The following is a 13,473-nucleotide window of genomic DNA, read 5'->3' as shown; positions in this document are numbered from 1 at the left end:
ACCCTTGGATTCTCATCAACTAAAATTCCATAATAATATTAGATATTTTATGTGCTTTATTTGTAAAAGAAATAGTTAATGTAAAAAATGAACTCGAGTATCTAAAGAAGCTGTAAATTTTACTTACATATTCAGGTTTTAGTTTTTTATCTCCTCCTCTCACAGCCACCTTTTCTAGTTTATCTATAATGGGCCCAATCATTTCCTCATCTTTAAGCTGAAGCTCTTCATGTATTATTTCTATATCTCGAATAGGATCTACACTTCCTTCAACATGCGTGATATCATCATCTTCAAAAGCACCTAAAATGAATTAAAGGAAGGAATTCAATAAAAAACAATACACAGGGTCATTAATCATTGAGAAGGAGTGAAAGTACTAGAAGGCTAACAGATAACTATAGTCAATAAATTATTCTGAATTCTTTGCATGTAGGACATAGTATTTTTCCCCACTTAGTAATATTTAGGGCACTAGCAACAGAATGGTAGTTCAAGAGTCCCATCATTTCAAAAACCAATTAAAATAAATAAAATTATGGTCTTTACAGAAAGAAAATTATGTTCCAGAAGTACTAGCATTTCCAAGTTTGGTACAATGAAAGATATAGAATTCTAGGCATAAAAGCCTGAAGTTTTAAAATGCACTATTAGGGTTTCCACGGGAAACTAGATTTAGAGACTGGGAGGGGGTGGGAAAGGAGAGAGGAAGGTCTGAAATCATCTGGCAGACCTCTTCCCTGCTTCAATCTACTTTATCACTGTGGTTCTGACGGTGATTAGATAATGAACCACTCAGGCACACAATTTACACAGCAGCTAATTTCATCGGCCTGATTTGAGGGTATGATTTTTAGGGGGCTATCAAAGAAGCAGATGAAGGTGCATTTGTCATATATGAGTGACAACCATTCACACTATCTGAACAAAATGGTGCTGGCCCTTATTAGAAACACATAGCTATTACCACATATTTAAAGTGCAGTTGAAGCCATAATTTCAAATTGCCAACTAGAAACATAAGGGTAAAACAACCAGATATTACTGAAGCATGTGTACTGACTTTATGCCCTTTTGAAGACATAATGTGGCAACATAATTCAACCGGATTTACTCAAATTACCAGATAAAGAACGATCACAAAAATGAACAAATACTAAGAAAATTTATAGACAGAAAGCAAAAGCCACACACAAAAATAGCCACACACAAAACACACTTTTATAAAAAACTTAATTTCATTAAAATGACCAGTATATATTCCCAAAATGAGATGTTGTCAAACATTGTATCAATTATTTCAGATAGAGGTATAAAAATCAGGAAAGACAGTTTGAGTTTGAGAAAAGAAACTGAATATAGCTCATTGTTAGATACCAAAGACCAAGGTATTCTCATCATAGGTTACAATAGGTTTTTAATATAATTTCCCAGAATTGAAAATGATTAAGTTTATTTTTTAATGTGGAAATATTCAGTAAGAATAAAAAACATAGGTATATTACTGCAATTAAAATAAGTCATTAAAGTAATAAATTTAAGTATTCTTGACATGCAACTCATGTTGTATTATATGTCAAATTCAGATGAACAATAATTCCAAGAAACAAGGAGGTAAATTATATCTTACTAACTAGACTTTCAGTGTTTCAGGTAAATTTTGTGAATCTTTGGAAAGTATAAGCAAAGTCTCCCTAGAGGCACAATACTATTTATGTCTTCTCATGATATGAGGCATCATGCACAAACGGTACAATAAAATAGAAAAAAAAAAAAAAAAAGTTAACTTCCTGGCAGCCAAAGGGAAAAAAAACAAAACATGGTCATTTGTAGAAATAACCAAGTGTTTTCTGACACTCCATATGAAAGATAACTATACGGTGGCTGTGGTAGTTTGATATTATTTATGAATTTCAAAGAGATATAGATTATGTTTGTAAAATAATACAGAATTTGGTACCGAGAAATGAAGGTGGTACTTTTGCAATTACCAAAAATGCTAGAATGGTTTTATAAATGGGCAAATGGTATTTTTTGGAGGAATTGTGAGATGCTTGATAGAAAGGCCTAGATTGCTTTGTAGAGACTATTGATGGGAATATGGTACCTCAAGTTACTTCTGATGAGGCCTTAGAAGTAAATGATGAAATTACTGGAAACTGGAGGAAAGGCAATTTGTGTTTTAAAGTTGCAGAGAACTTAAGCAAGATTGACTCCTGACATTCACATAGAAGGGAGAATTTGAAAACTATGAGCTTGGACATTTAGCCAAGGAGATTTCCAAACTAAATGTGGAAAACGCAGCCTGGCTTCCCCTTGCAACTAATAGAAAAATATTAGGGGAAAGAGATAAGCTGAGAACTGAATTGTTGGGCACAAAGAAAACAAATTGATTCTGGAAATTCCAACTCTCTGGCAATCAAGTGCACAGACAACAGTGCCCCATTTGAGGAATTAACTGAACTTGGAACTTGTAAGTCAGGACTGAAAATGAAGTTATCCAGGAAGGGCCTGTGGCAAGTTGTACTGTCTCAATGTTTGGATCCCTGCTTCCTGCATGCTAAACCAACAAGCTTTTTTGAGAGAGCTGTATGAAGAAAAATCACTGTCAACCTGGACTAAAAGGGACATGAGGGAGAGAGATGGAAGGGGAAATGGCTTTAACAGGAAAACCATGGAAGCTGAGGTTTGGAATTAAGACATCTCCTTGGGCCAAGAGAGGAACTCCACCCCTGTGTACAGAGAGGGTGAGCTTGCCTCGGGGAATTGAAGAGGGTAGATGTTCCAGGCCACTGTTCAGGGAGAGTGTTGCTGCCCCAGGCTATAGAGAGGGTGAAGCACATTCCTCATAAGTCTGAGAGGGGTGGGCCTGTCCCCCATTAGGAAAGGTCAGGTCGCCAACCTGTTGCTCTGAGAGGGTTGGGCCTGTATGTGAGAGATTAGGGAGAATGTTACTGCTTGCTACCTTACTGTACTAAGGGGACTGAGACTCTACCCCAAAGAGTGGGTAAAGCATGGCTATCATTCCAGCATTATTGGAGGGTAAGGTCTGGAGCTCGGTTGCTACCCAGATGCTTGATGAGAGTGGAACCAAGAAAATGGCCACTGGGCAAGCCTGTAGGAAGGGTGAGTCCTCTTGAGGCCCCAAGGAAAAGAAACCATGTCTTGAGAATGACTCTCAGGCTCTGAAATCTAATAAAGTATTCCCTGGAGGTTTTCAGAACTATAGGGGACGAGTGACTCATATTTCCCTCCCAATTTCTCCTTACAGTAATGCAAATGTTTATCCTTTGTCCCTCTGTATATTAGAGGCAGATAAATTGTTTTCTAAATTTCACAGGACTACAGCCAGAGGAGACTTTGCTCCAAGACAAAAGGTGTTTCTTTAAACTGATTGTGATATGATTTTGCATATAATGTTGTTACTAATTTGAGATTTTTTGTGTTTTTTTAATTTTGTGATTTCTTTTTTGGAATTCAGAGGGTGGAGTGTGGTAGTTTGATAGTTATTTATGAATTCCAAAAAATATATAGATTATATTTGTAAACTAATCTATTACTCTGGGTGTGATATTCTTTAATTGTATTAGATTCGGCTAAGATGTCTTTGATTAAATTATGTTACAATTAGGGCTTTGATTCCGTCATTAGGACACTCAGAGTTGAGTCCTGCCCCGTTGGTGGGCTATATAAATGGATGCTCAATCAAGAACATAGAAGTAGATATGCAAGAAAAGAGAGAAAGCATCATAGACATGAAGAGGATCCTGTGGCCTGGAAAGAGAGTTGAGTCATTTGCTTGATAGTTTAAAGCTGACCTTGTAAGAGAACAGAGCAGCTGAACCCAGAAAGAAACAAGCCCTGGGAATGGTGATAAGCTCTATGCCAGCCTACAGCTGAGAATGGAAGAAGCTGGGCCCACAGAGCTTGAAGAAGGCCGAACCCTCGCAGATATCACTTGACATCTTGCTTCAATATGTGGCAAAAGAGTCTTGTAAGGATGTAATCTCAAATTGGACTCCTTAGGGACTTGTAACTACAAGCTTCTATCCCAAATAAATGCTGTTTACAAAAGCCAACAGATTTCTGGTATGTTGCATCAGCACCCCTTTACATCAGAACCCCTAATACAGTGGCCTTTAAGTAGGGGCCAATCAGGTATATCACTATAATAAGTAATGTCCTCAACAACATCCCTACAGTAACTGCATGAGCAAATTTTAATGGCAATTTAAAAATTATGATCCTCAATTTTAATCAAGTGGATAATAGGGAGAAACTTAGTAATTACAAACCTTCTGGGAGCAAAGAAAACAAAGCTCTCTGATAATCTGAATTAATTCAGAGAGAAAACCTAGAAAAAAAGGGGGAGAGAATAATTTGTACATTTTGCAACTTTAAACCATCCTCTAGATTGTCCCTTGACTAGAGTCTGCCAAGGATTAGTCAAGAAAAGAAGACATGACTGGATCATCACTAATTCAATACCTCTCCATGAACAAAACAAACAATAACCAAAAAAACACAATTCAAACCAAGACCCTGTATACTCTGGATTATATAGTTGTTCCCATGCTCCAAAGTTAGTATACTGACAACTTGCAAGGGATTATTATTACATTCATTTGTTTGTAAGATGGTAACATACTATGGAAATAATTTAAATCTATTTTTATAAATAAATATTGCCAAAAATTAAGATTAAAAATTTTTAAAAAGGGAACATTGGAGCTATACTTTAAAATTCAATAGCTTTTTGATAAAATGAGAACTAGAATAGTTTTAAAATATAAAATTCTACACAATTTGGTGACCATTTGGGCAACTTCCTATTTCTAAGTACCAAAAGATTGGGGACTACTTTCTAAAGATATACCATATCCCTGGGCCATAAAATAAGTATAGGACTTCACCCTACACTTGTTATAGAATTCTTTCACATCTTGTCGTTTTTAGTACTTTAGTGGTCAAGAAGTGGCTTTGAAGTCAGACAGACTTAATGGTCACAGAATATTAGACAAGTTACTTAATCTCTCTGGATCTCATTTTCCCATCTTTAAAACAAGGATATTTCTTTCTCTTGGAGAATAGGGATGATTGAATCAGGTAATGTATATAAAGTATTTAGCTGAGCACCCTACATATAGAACTCTTTCGGTAATGATGATATATACCATTTTTTTAGGATGTAGGAGTTGGTGATTTAGAATAGCAATATACTCAAAATATTGACTCTGATTAGCAAAGTTTCATGTTACTTAACTCACCTTGGGACAGGATAAAATTAATGTAGATTTCACAGATTTTCCCCCACTAATTTTTACTAATTCACCAGCACACTGACCTTACTCTATGACCAAAGTTACTTCTTTCAACTCAAATTATCTAAGCAGTTGTTTCCCCCAGAGGTGCAATGATAATGATGACTTTAGGCATGTTAAAGACCACACTAAGTTATAGAGAATTGTATAGTGGAAATATTTTCATTTCAATTCTCTTTCAATCCTTTCAATTATGTCAAAGAGAATGTCTCACTCAGTTTGATGCTGGTTGGTGTTTAAAAGCTTACATTTACTAATGTATTATTTTTTATCAACAAAGTAGGCCTCACTTTTCAAAGGCTAAAACATTTAATGAAACTGTAGTTTCCATTGTATTATATTTGATCACATGTTTTGAGTAAAATTATTTCTATAAATATAAATGTCTGAAAAATATTAACCATGGTCATTTTGATGGTGGATGCATTTTGTTAAAAAAAGTTTGGTAATTTGATAAGTCAAGTGTGTGTGTGTGTTCGGGGTGGGGGTGGGCAGCTATATAACACTTCAGCTAAGACAGTCATGGAGGTCTCTGAGGACATGACACTTGAGTTGAAAGCAGAATGGAAGAATGAAGAAGTAATGTAAAGATCTGGAGAAAGAGAATTCTAAAAAAATATAAGTCCTAAACCGGGGGCAAGCTTGGAGTGTTTCAGAAACAGCAATAATAAGGGCAGTGTGAGTAGATACAGGTAAGAGTTTAACTTGAAGAGGTGGAGCAGGAGCCAGTTCTCCTAAGTATTGGGGAGATCTGATGTTATTCTAGCCCAAATGGGAATGTCACTGGCAGAGTTTTTAAAAATGAGGTAGTAGGGTGATAAGATCGGATTTAGGCTTTAAAGACTTCCCTTTGATTACTTTAAAAGGAACAGACCTGAAGAGAGGGGATAAAAGTGAATGCAGAAAGACTAGTTAGGAAGTGGCTGTAGTGATACAGATAAGAGACAGTGGTAACCTGAAATATGGTTGTAATAACAGAAAAGATGAGCCGTGTTTGTGCTGGGGCTATATTTTTAAGGGCAGAGGCATCAGGACTGGACGTAGGATGTAAAGTCATGATTGGAGATAAAAAATTTGAAGTTATCAGATCTGTTTAAAGTTATGGGTCTAGATGCACTGCAACATTAAGATATCTGACAGGATCTGTCAAAAAAGATTGAAAGACTGAGATGGGGAGGGCAAGTAAAGCAGGAGTATGCTCTCATAAGAGGAAAAGAAAATGTTTCAAGAAGGAAGCTGTGTTCAGCTGCATTAGATGCTGTTTAGAGGTAGAAAAAGAGGAGTATAGAAAATTGACAACTGACTTTGACTAAAGTGGTTATTTGAGGAATACTTTCATTACTATTTCATTTTTTATTACTTTTCAACTTCTTTCATATATCAGAAATGAGAACTCTATGACTCAAGGAAGTAAACATGGGCCTATCCCCTTATTTCTTATAACCCAAGAGTACAAGAGCTAAATTTTAGCATTTCTAAATTCATCCTGTTTTGAGAACATTCTTTTCTCTATAACTAATTTGCCTATAATCTCTATACTGATTTCTAAGTGGGCTAATTATACAAGGTAAAACACCGTAAGATTTCTCAGTTTGTGAAATGGATCCCAGTCAAGAAGGTAGCCCACTTAGAAATCAGTGACTTTCTAAGTTTCACATTCCAAGTAAACTCGCCTAAACACTGAAACACAAAATTAAACTTGATCAACTGCAGGTTGGTCAACCAACAGATACAGAATCATTAACACCAGACATAGCACCAAAAACAAAAGAATACTATGGACATACAAGCAGTAAGATCAACTCACAGGAAAGGCTTCAGAATTCTCCAAGGTAAGTCTATGCCTAAAGACAGTGGAACAATGTCTTCAGAGTTCCAAGGGAAAGAAAATGTGACTCACGAATTTTATATTTTTCACTGTCAGTGCTAAATAAACTATGCACTTAATATCTCCTAATATGTAAGTAAGCCTAAACAACCACAGTAATTTAATAAAATTTAATAAAATAAAATGTGTTATAAACTATGATTCATGGTAAGGAATCAATTGACACCATATAAAGATGAAATACAATTTAAAAATAATTTTTCCAAACTTTTAATGCTTTTATGATCCTCTTCCCCAATTTTATTAGGATCATATAAGAACACATATCTTGTGAGAAAACATATCTGAAGTCTAGTAATTTCTTCTGTATAACTTCAGTCTTTTTTTTCAAATTTCATAAAATTCAGTATTCTATTTTAAAAAGCACATGAACTATATAATGACATTTATCTAAAATGTTTCTCTTAATGACACTAGCCAAATGCTAACAAAAATAACCTCTTTATCACATTTTGTATTGTTTAAACTTTTTCTAATAAGCATGTTTTTACAAAAACAAGTTATTCTTTAAAAAAAAAGTTTAACTTGCAGAATAATTTGCACAACATTTAGTTAAAATTTTGGTTATGTAGCGACTAACCAGAAGGAAAAAAACCAATATCATAAAAATCATGTTATGGTTACATATATATAAAACAGCTGACTTGAAAATAATATTAACTGTAGCAATCTCTCATTTTAAAGAAAATTAGCATTAAATTAAGTTTGGACTGGTTTTCATCATAAAGATTTTTTTATCTAGAAATCCTATGTCTCCTTTCATAACAAAGCACTTTTTTCTGATCTTCTTGATTTTTTTCACATTTTCAACGATTCCCTTATCGCCCACCCCGCACAAAGTAGACAATTTAACCTTTCCTGTTTCACAAGGAAAATGTATGCTATTTTTTGAAAACCAAATTTCTCTGTGTTTTTTACCCAATGACACTGATTTCTATTATTTATGGCCAATCTCACTAACATTTCTGCTCTGGATCCTATTCCCTCTCAAGTTAAGTTTGCTCCATAGAGTGTTTCTTCTATTTCTTGAAACCTCATTCTATTATGCCTTTCTCCTATATTTGTATCTCCTCTATTTCCACTAACATTTTCCCATCAACATTTAAGCAGGCTGAAGATTTTACATTAAATCAATCAAGTCAATCACGCTTGGACATTAATTCCCACTCTAGCTATTTTTTTCTACTTCAGAGCCAAAATTCTTTAAAGAACTGCCTGTACTTGCTCTCTCTACTCCTTTATCTCCTCTTTACGACTGAACCCACTGTAATCTGGCACATGCCTCAACCAAGTTATCAGAAATTGATCTAAAAATGGAAGCCAATGATCTATCTTTATGATTCTAAATCAAGAAGTCACTCTTGGGAAGCCAACATGGCTCAAGTGATAGGGCTTCCGCCTACCATATGGGAGGACCCGGATTCAATCTCTGGGGCCTCCTGGCGAAAAAGAAGAGAAAGCATGCCTGCACAGCAAGAGTGCCATGTGGTGAGCCAGTGCCCATGCAAGTGAGTCACGTAGCAAGATGATGATGCAACAAAAGAGAGATGAAGGAGAGAGTCAAGGTGAAACACAGCAGAAACCAGGAACTCAGGAACTGAGGTGGTGGAGCTAACAGGGAACCTCTCTCCACATCAGAGGTACCCAGGATCAAATCCTGGTGAATCCTTGAGAATAAATGAGAAGAGAAGACCAAAAAGAGAAATAGATACAGAAGATCACACATGAATGGATATAGACAGCAAAAACAGCAGGGTGGTGGGAGGGGGAGAAAAAAAATTTTTTTAAAAAGAAGTCGTTCTTCAGAGATGTTCTTCAGATATCAAGATTTCTTGATATCTCAGTAGCATCTAAAAGCATTGAAATAGTCTTTTTCATTGCTTCTTTCTAAATGCATTCATTCCAATAATTTTCTTCTATTTTCTCTGGCCATTTCTTTATAGGGATTCATTGTCTTGCGCTATCTGCCCCCAAAATGTTGATGTCTTTCAAGGCTTTATTTATCCTCACCCTCTTCTCTTATTCTTCTATTACATGCTCAACAGAATCTCCAGCCCAAATTTTCCTGAGTGGCTCCAGATACCTTGAGGTAAAATAAAATAAAAAGTACCCCCAAATATCTTTTTAGTCAGAGATATAAATCATTTCTAATATAAAAGCTATTCACCAAGTGAACAAATGCAAATGTCAGCGCTTATACTAAGGTTGTGACTTTTAGAACTTGTGTTGTACTCTCCCTCTCCCCCAGTGAGGGCCAATCAAAACACATAGATAATAAATGACTTGGTGAGATACATTTGAATAATCATACAATAGATATTCTGCATGAAATTTATTTCTTGGTATCAAGTGGCAGAAATCATGAATGAGCTATTTCCAAGGATTATGCACGGACATATCACTCACTCATTCAAAGCCTTATTCCATACATATTTGAGTAAAACAGATAAATCTATATTCTCTTTAGGATGCTGAATCTAATTGTAGCAGTAAAAATGTACTTTGGAAATAGGGACTTCAGTGAACTACTTTGCCATATTGTTACTAGCTGGGGTTGTATTTAGTTTTCAGAAGCAAAGGCATTCCTAGTCAGATTTAAAAACCCAGGCTGCATTGAAGTTTATAAGGCTGCACAGCAGTACATAATAAACCACCCATTACAGAAACCTTTGCTATTCCAAATATCTAGAGTTTTCTTGGGAATATGAGGCTATGTATGTGGTCAATATGGACCTATTTGAACTATGCTTTTTCCATCCTACATGATGCAGAGATAATGAATTTCTTAGTAAATAAATCAATGCATAAACTGCCACACCCTTAACATACATGTAAAACACAATGTCTTACTATTAATAAATATAACTTCCCTAATTGAAGAAAGTGTGCTTATATCTCTAACAATGTGCTAAGTCTTGTGAGAATTAAAAAAAAAAATCAAAATAATAGGACCTTCGTCTCTATGACTAGAAAATCTGGTTAGGAAAACAAATCTAATCTATCAAGAAGGGAGAACAATACTTTGAACTTTAAATGTAAGTATAGTTATTAAAGGTAGTCAGCAAGGCCTGTAAATATAGAAAAAATCAATACAGGTAAAGAGGATAAAGAAAGGCATGACAAGCAACAGGAAAAAGCATCTCACGAAAAAAATAAAGGTCAAAATGAAGGCTTATTGCAAAGTTGACCATGATGTGATATTGTATTGGAGAGCAGTAGAAGATAAAAACATATATCCAAATTTCAGGGTAAATATGGATCTCAGCAGCCAGCCAACAGGGAACCAACAATGGTTCTTATGTTAGTGAATAACAAACGAAAAGCAGCATTTCAGAAAGACTGACCAGAAGTAGGCAGTTAGCTAAAGTGAAATCATTGTATTCCACATACAATGTGATGAAGAACTACACTTCGATACTGATGGGAGATATGAAGACAGGAGGAAGAGTGAGACTTAGCTAAAGAATATAATGTCAACTAAGTAAAAACTATTTTGGGGGGCGGCAAGCCAAGGGGGGAGAGAGCCAGGGGGAGCAGGAGGGAGATCACGACAAACAAGGCTTCAAGCTTAAAGATCTTTATTTGCATTTAAGGTAAAGTCAATATATATGTAAGATTAAAAGTCCAATGAGGTATGAAATCAAAATGTATTATATAACCAAAGCAAAGACTCTAGAAAAAAAATAAAATGTATTACATAAATATATTGTAATCTTACATCATGGCACCACAATGTCCTGTGTGCTACCTTATTCCACATTTCTTTCCGGTTGGTTCTATGTGGCAAACAGTAAATGTTTTGAACATCTATATTCTAATCCAGAGTTCCATCAAAATCATTAAAAGGAACACATTCCCAAACCAGAAGAAGAAAAAAAATTATTAAATACAATGTTAGATGTCAAGACAAGGATATTCTGCTAAAAAAAGAAACAACAAAAATACTTATCTTTTCAAATTTCTAAAATATTCTTCAGAGCAAGTTCTATCTTATATCAGAACTCTGGTTACCAACTTCCTTATAATTCAATAGATCATTAATATTTAGAGAAAGAAAGTGTGCACGTACACTAAACTTGCATTGGCAAATCATTTAACATCTATCTGGAAAATGCAGATCCTTACTTTCCATAAACATGACAAAAATTCTTTATTGCATGGGAAGAGAGGTAGTTAAAAAGGGGGAGCTAAAGCTATTTACCGTATATTCCAAATACTCTTAAATTCAGAAATGGAGTAATAGTTTAAGCCCAGGTTAAAAAATGTACTTTAAAAACTCTAGTCCTAATCTAGATAAAGCCCCTTCCTATCTTTTTTTTTTTTTTTTAAGATTCATATTTTATTCACAGGTAAATGAAAACCACCCCCTATAAAGTCTACTTTGGGATAAGGAGAGCAATATAAAGAAGTTGCTGGCTCCACAGTGACATGAGAAAGGAGTTCATGTTACTGTTTCTTTAAACAATGATTTGTTATTTTAAAAAAAAAAGCAGCCACATGATTTCTTCATGTTGCATATGTGAAAGACTTCAAAATAAGAATGATTTTTCAACACTCTACAGTCTCTGGTCAAATATGCACGGTTACTAGGATATCACTTTCATTTCAGTAGCAGCCTTTGCTTCCCAAGAGCAATAGGCCTGAGCAAAAGACTTAATACTCATCCAGAGTATCTGCTCGAGGAATGGAGAGACCTCAATCCTTAAGAGCCTGAACTTTCAGCTTCTCTGCTTCCAGCTTGGTCTGCTGTTCCACCCTTTGTTCTTCTAGTATTTCTTCAATAGATACTTGCTGGAGGGGCGTGTCACTCTGCTTTTTCAAGTCTATTTCTCCTAGTAGGACTCTATTTTCTCCTCTGACCACAAAAAGCCCTCGAGGAATATCACCATATTTTTTGCCCACATGAATATGCGCCACAGTCTGATGTAGCACTAAGTTAGCAAATTGATCAATGATTCTTAAAAAGCCTATAAGTGTTCTTCCATCTCGAAGCAGGACCAAGCGCATTTTCTACAGGCTTCCTCCGAAGAGGCGCCCGCCAAGAAGGTAGGGTCTTACCCCAGACTTGACTCGGAGGAGGTGAGCTACTCACTGTCGATGTCCTTGATGAGGCTGGCGGTGCCGGGCATATAGTTCATTTTTGAGCTGACATAACGTTGCAGCGTGCAGCCGAGGCAGGATGGTGCATCTAACACCTTGCTTTTACCGCAGTTGCCGCCCGGTGGAACCGGGACGGGAAACCCCGACAGACACCAGCTAGAACGCCCGGGCTTTCAGCGGCCGGCCTGCCGGAAGCCCCCTTCCTATCTTGACAATAAAAGCAATTTGAGCAAAAACTCAATTGGTAGCTGTATCTCAGAATCGTACTATTTCCCTATCTCTGTATTAGATATTTATTTATAGCTTTAAATAATCTCCTTAAGGTAAAAAATGGAAGACGGGCATCTCAATTTATTGTATTTACTTCAAAAATTATTTGCCTTGCTTCAAGATACCAGGGGATAGGCAAATTTCGGAACACAGAAAAAAACTAATAAATCATTCTGCTAATAAAATTCCTCTAAAAAAGAATCTAGGTTTAATTAGATCTTTAGCCTTCAGAGTTTGAAGCAGATGAAAAGAATTGCATCAATCCAATTTTAATTACTTTAAATGAATATAGTTCTAGAACTTTGGAGAAACAAAATATTTTGTAAACATACAAAAATGTAAATAGTTGGTCTAGTAATGGAAACTGTAAATTACTTGATTAAACAGCATAAAAGGAGTAGTACAACCGGACTTGTGGGTTGTACTTTTTAACAATAATGAAGCAATCAAGTCCTCAACCTCCAATTTCCAGAGAAAAACCTATTTTGAGACAGCAAAGGTCCAAAAATAACCCACAGTCTATGTTACAGGCTGTTTAATACTAGAATAGGAAAAAGAACTATGGGTAGACAGAAGAACTTGTTTTTGCTTTACTTCTCTCCCAACATTTCTTTCCTCCATCTTTTCCATTACAAGGAAAGCTTCTGAAACTAAATCATGACCAAGAAAAAGAAATTAATATCAAAATCCCTTTGACATCTTCAAAAATTGATCAAGATTAAAAAAAAAAAACTTAGTAAAATAAAACGCACATGTGCTGACTTGGAACAATTTAAAATTAAAGAAATTCTAAATGACTCATGCTGGACTTTTACACATAGTAGTTAACAAACATGGAAGCAGTCAAGCATTGCTTAAGTAAAAATCATTCTCAATCTTCAGACAAGTAGATAT

General features: G+C 35.4%; 1 protein-coding gene and 1 pseudogene across 1 annotated transcript in view; both read right to left on the bottom strand.

Moving 5' to 3' along the window:
• The window catches only part of OLA1 (Obg like ATPase 1), a 201,474-nt gene that overhangs the window by 67,866 nt on the left and 120,135 nt on the right, over window positions 1-13,473 (bottom strand). Inside the window, exon 5 of the mRNA XM_004476799.4 lies at window positions 128-303. Coding sequence (XP_004476856.1) covers window positions 128-303 — 176 coding nt within the window. The remainder of the gene's footprint in view (window positions 1-127; window positions 304-13,473) is intronic.
• LOC101445917 (U6 snRNA-associated Sm-like protein LSm1 pseudogene) lies at window positions 11,229-12,559 on the bottom strand (annotated as a pseudogene).

This window comes from Dasypus novemcinctus, chromosome 7 (genome assembly GCF_030445035.2).
Source record: "Dasypus novemcinctus isolate mDasNov1 chromosome 7, mDasNov1.1.hap2, whole genome shotgun sequence".
Lineage (NCBI taxonomy): Eukaryota > Metazoa > Chordata > Mammalia > Cingulata > Dasypodidae > Dasypus > Dasypus novemcinctus.
This window is presented reverse-complemented; position numbering and strand designations above follow the sequence as displayed.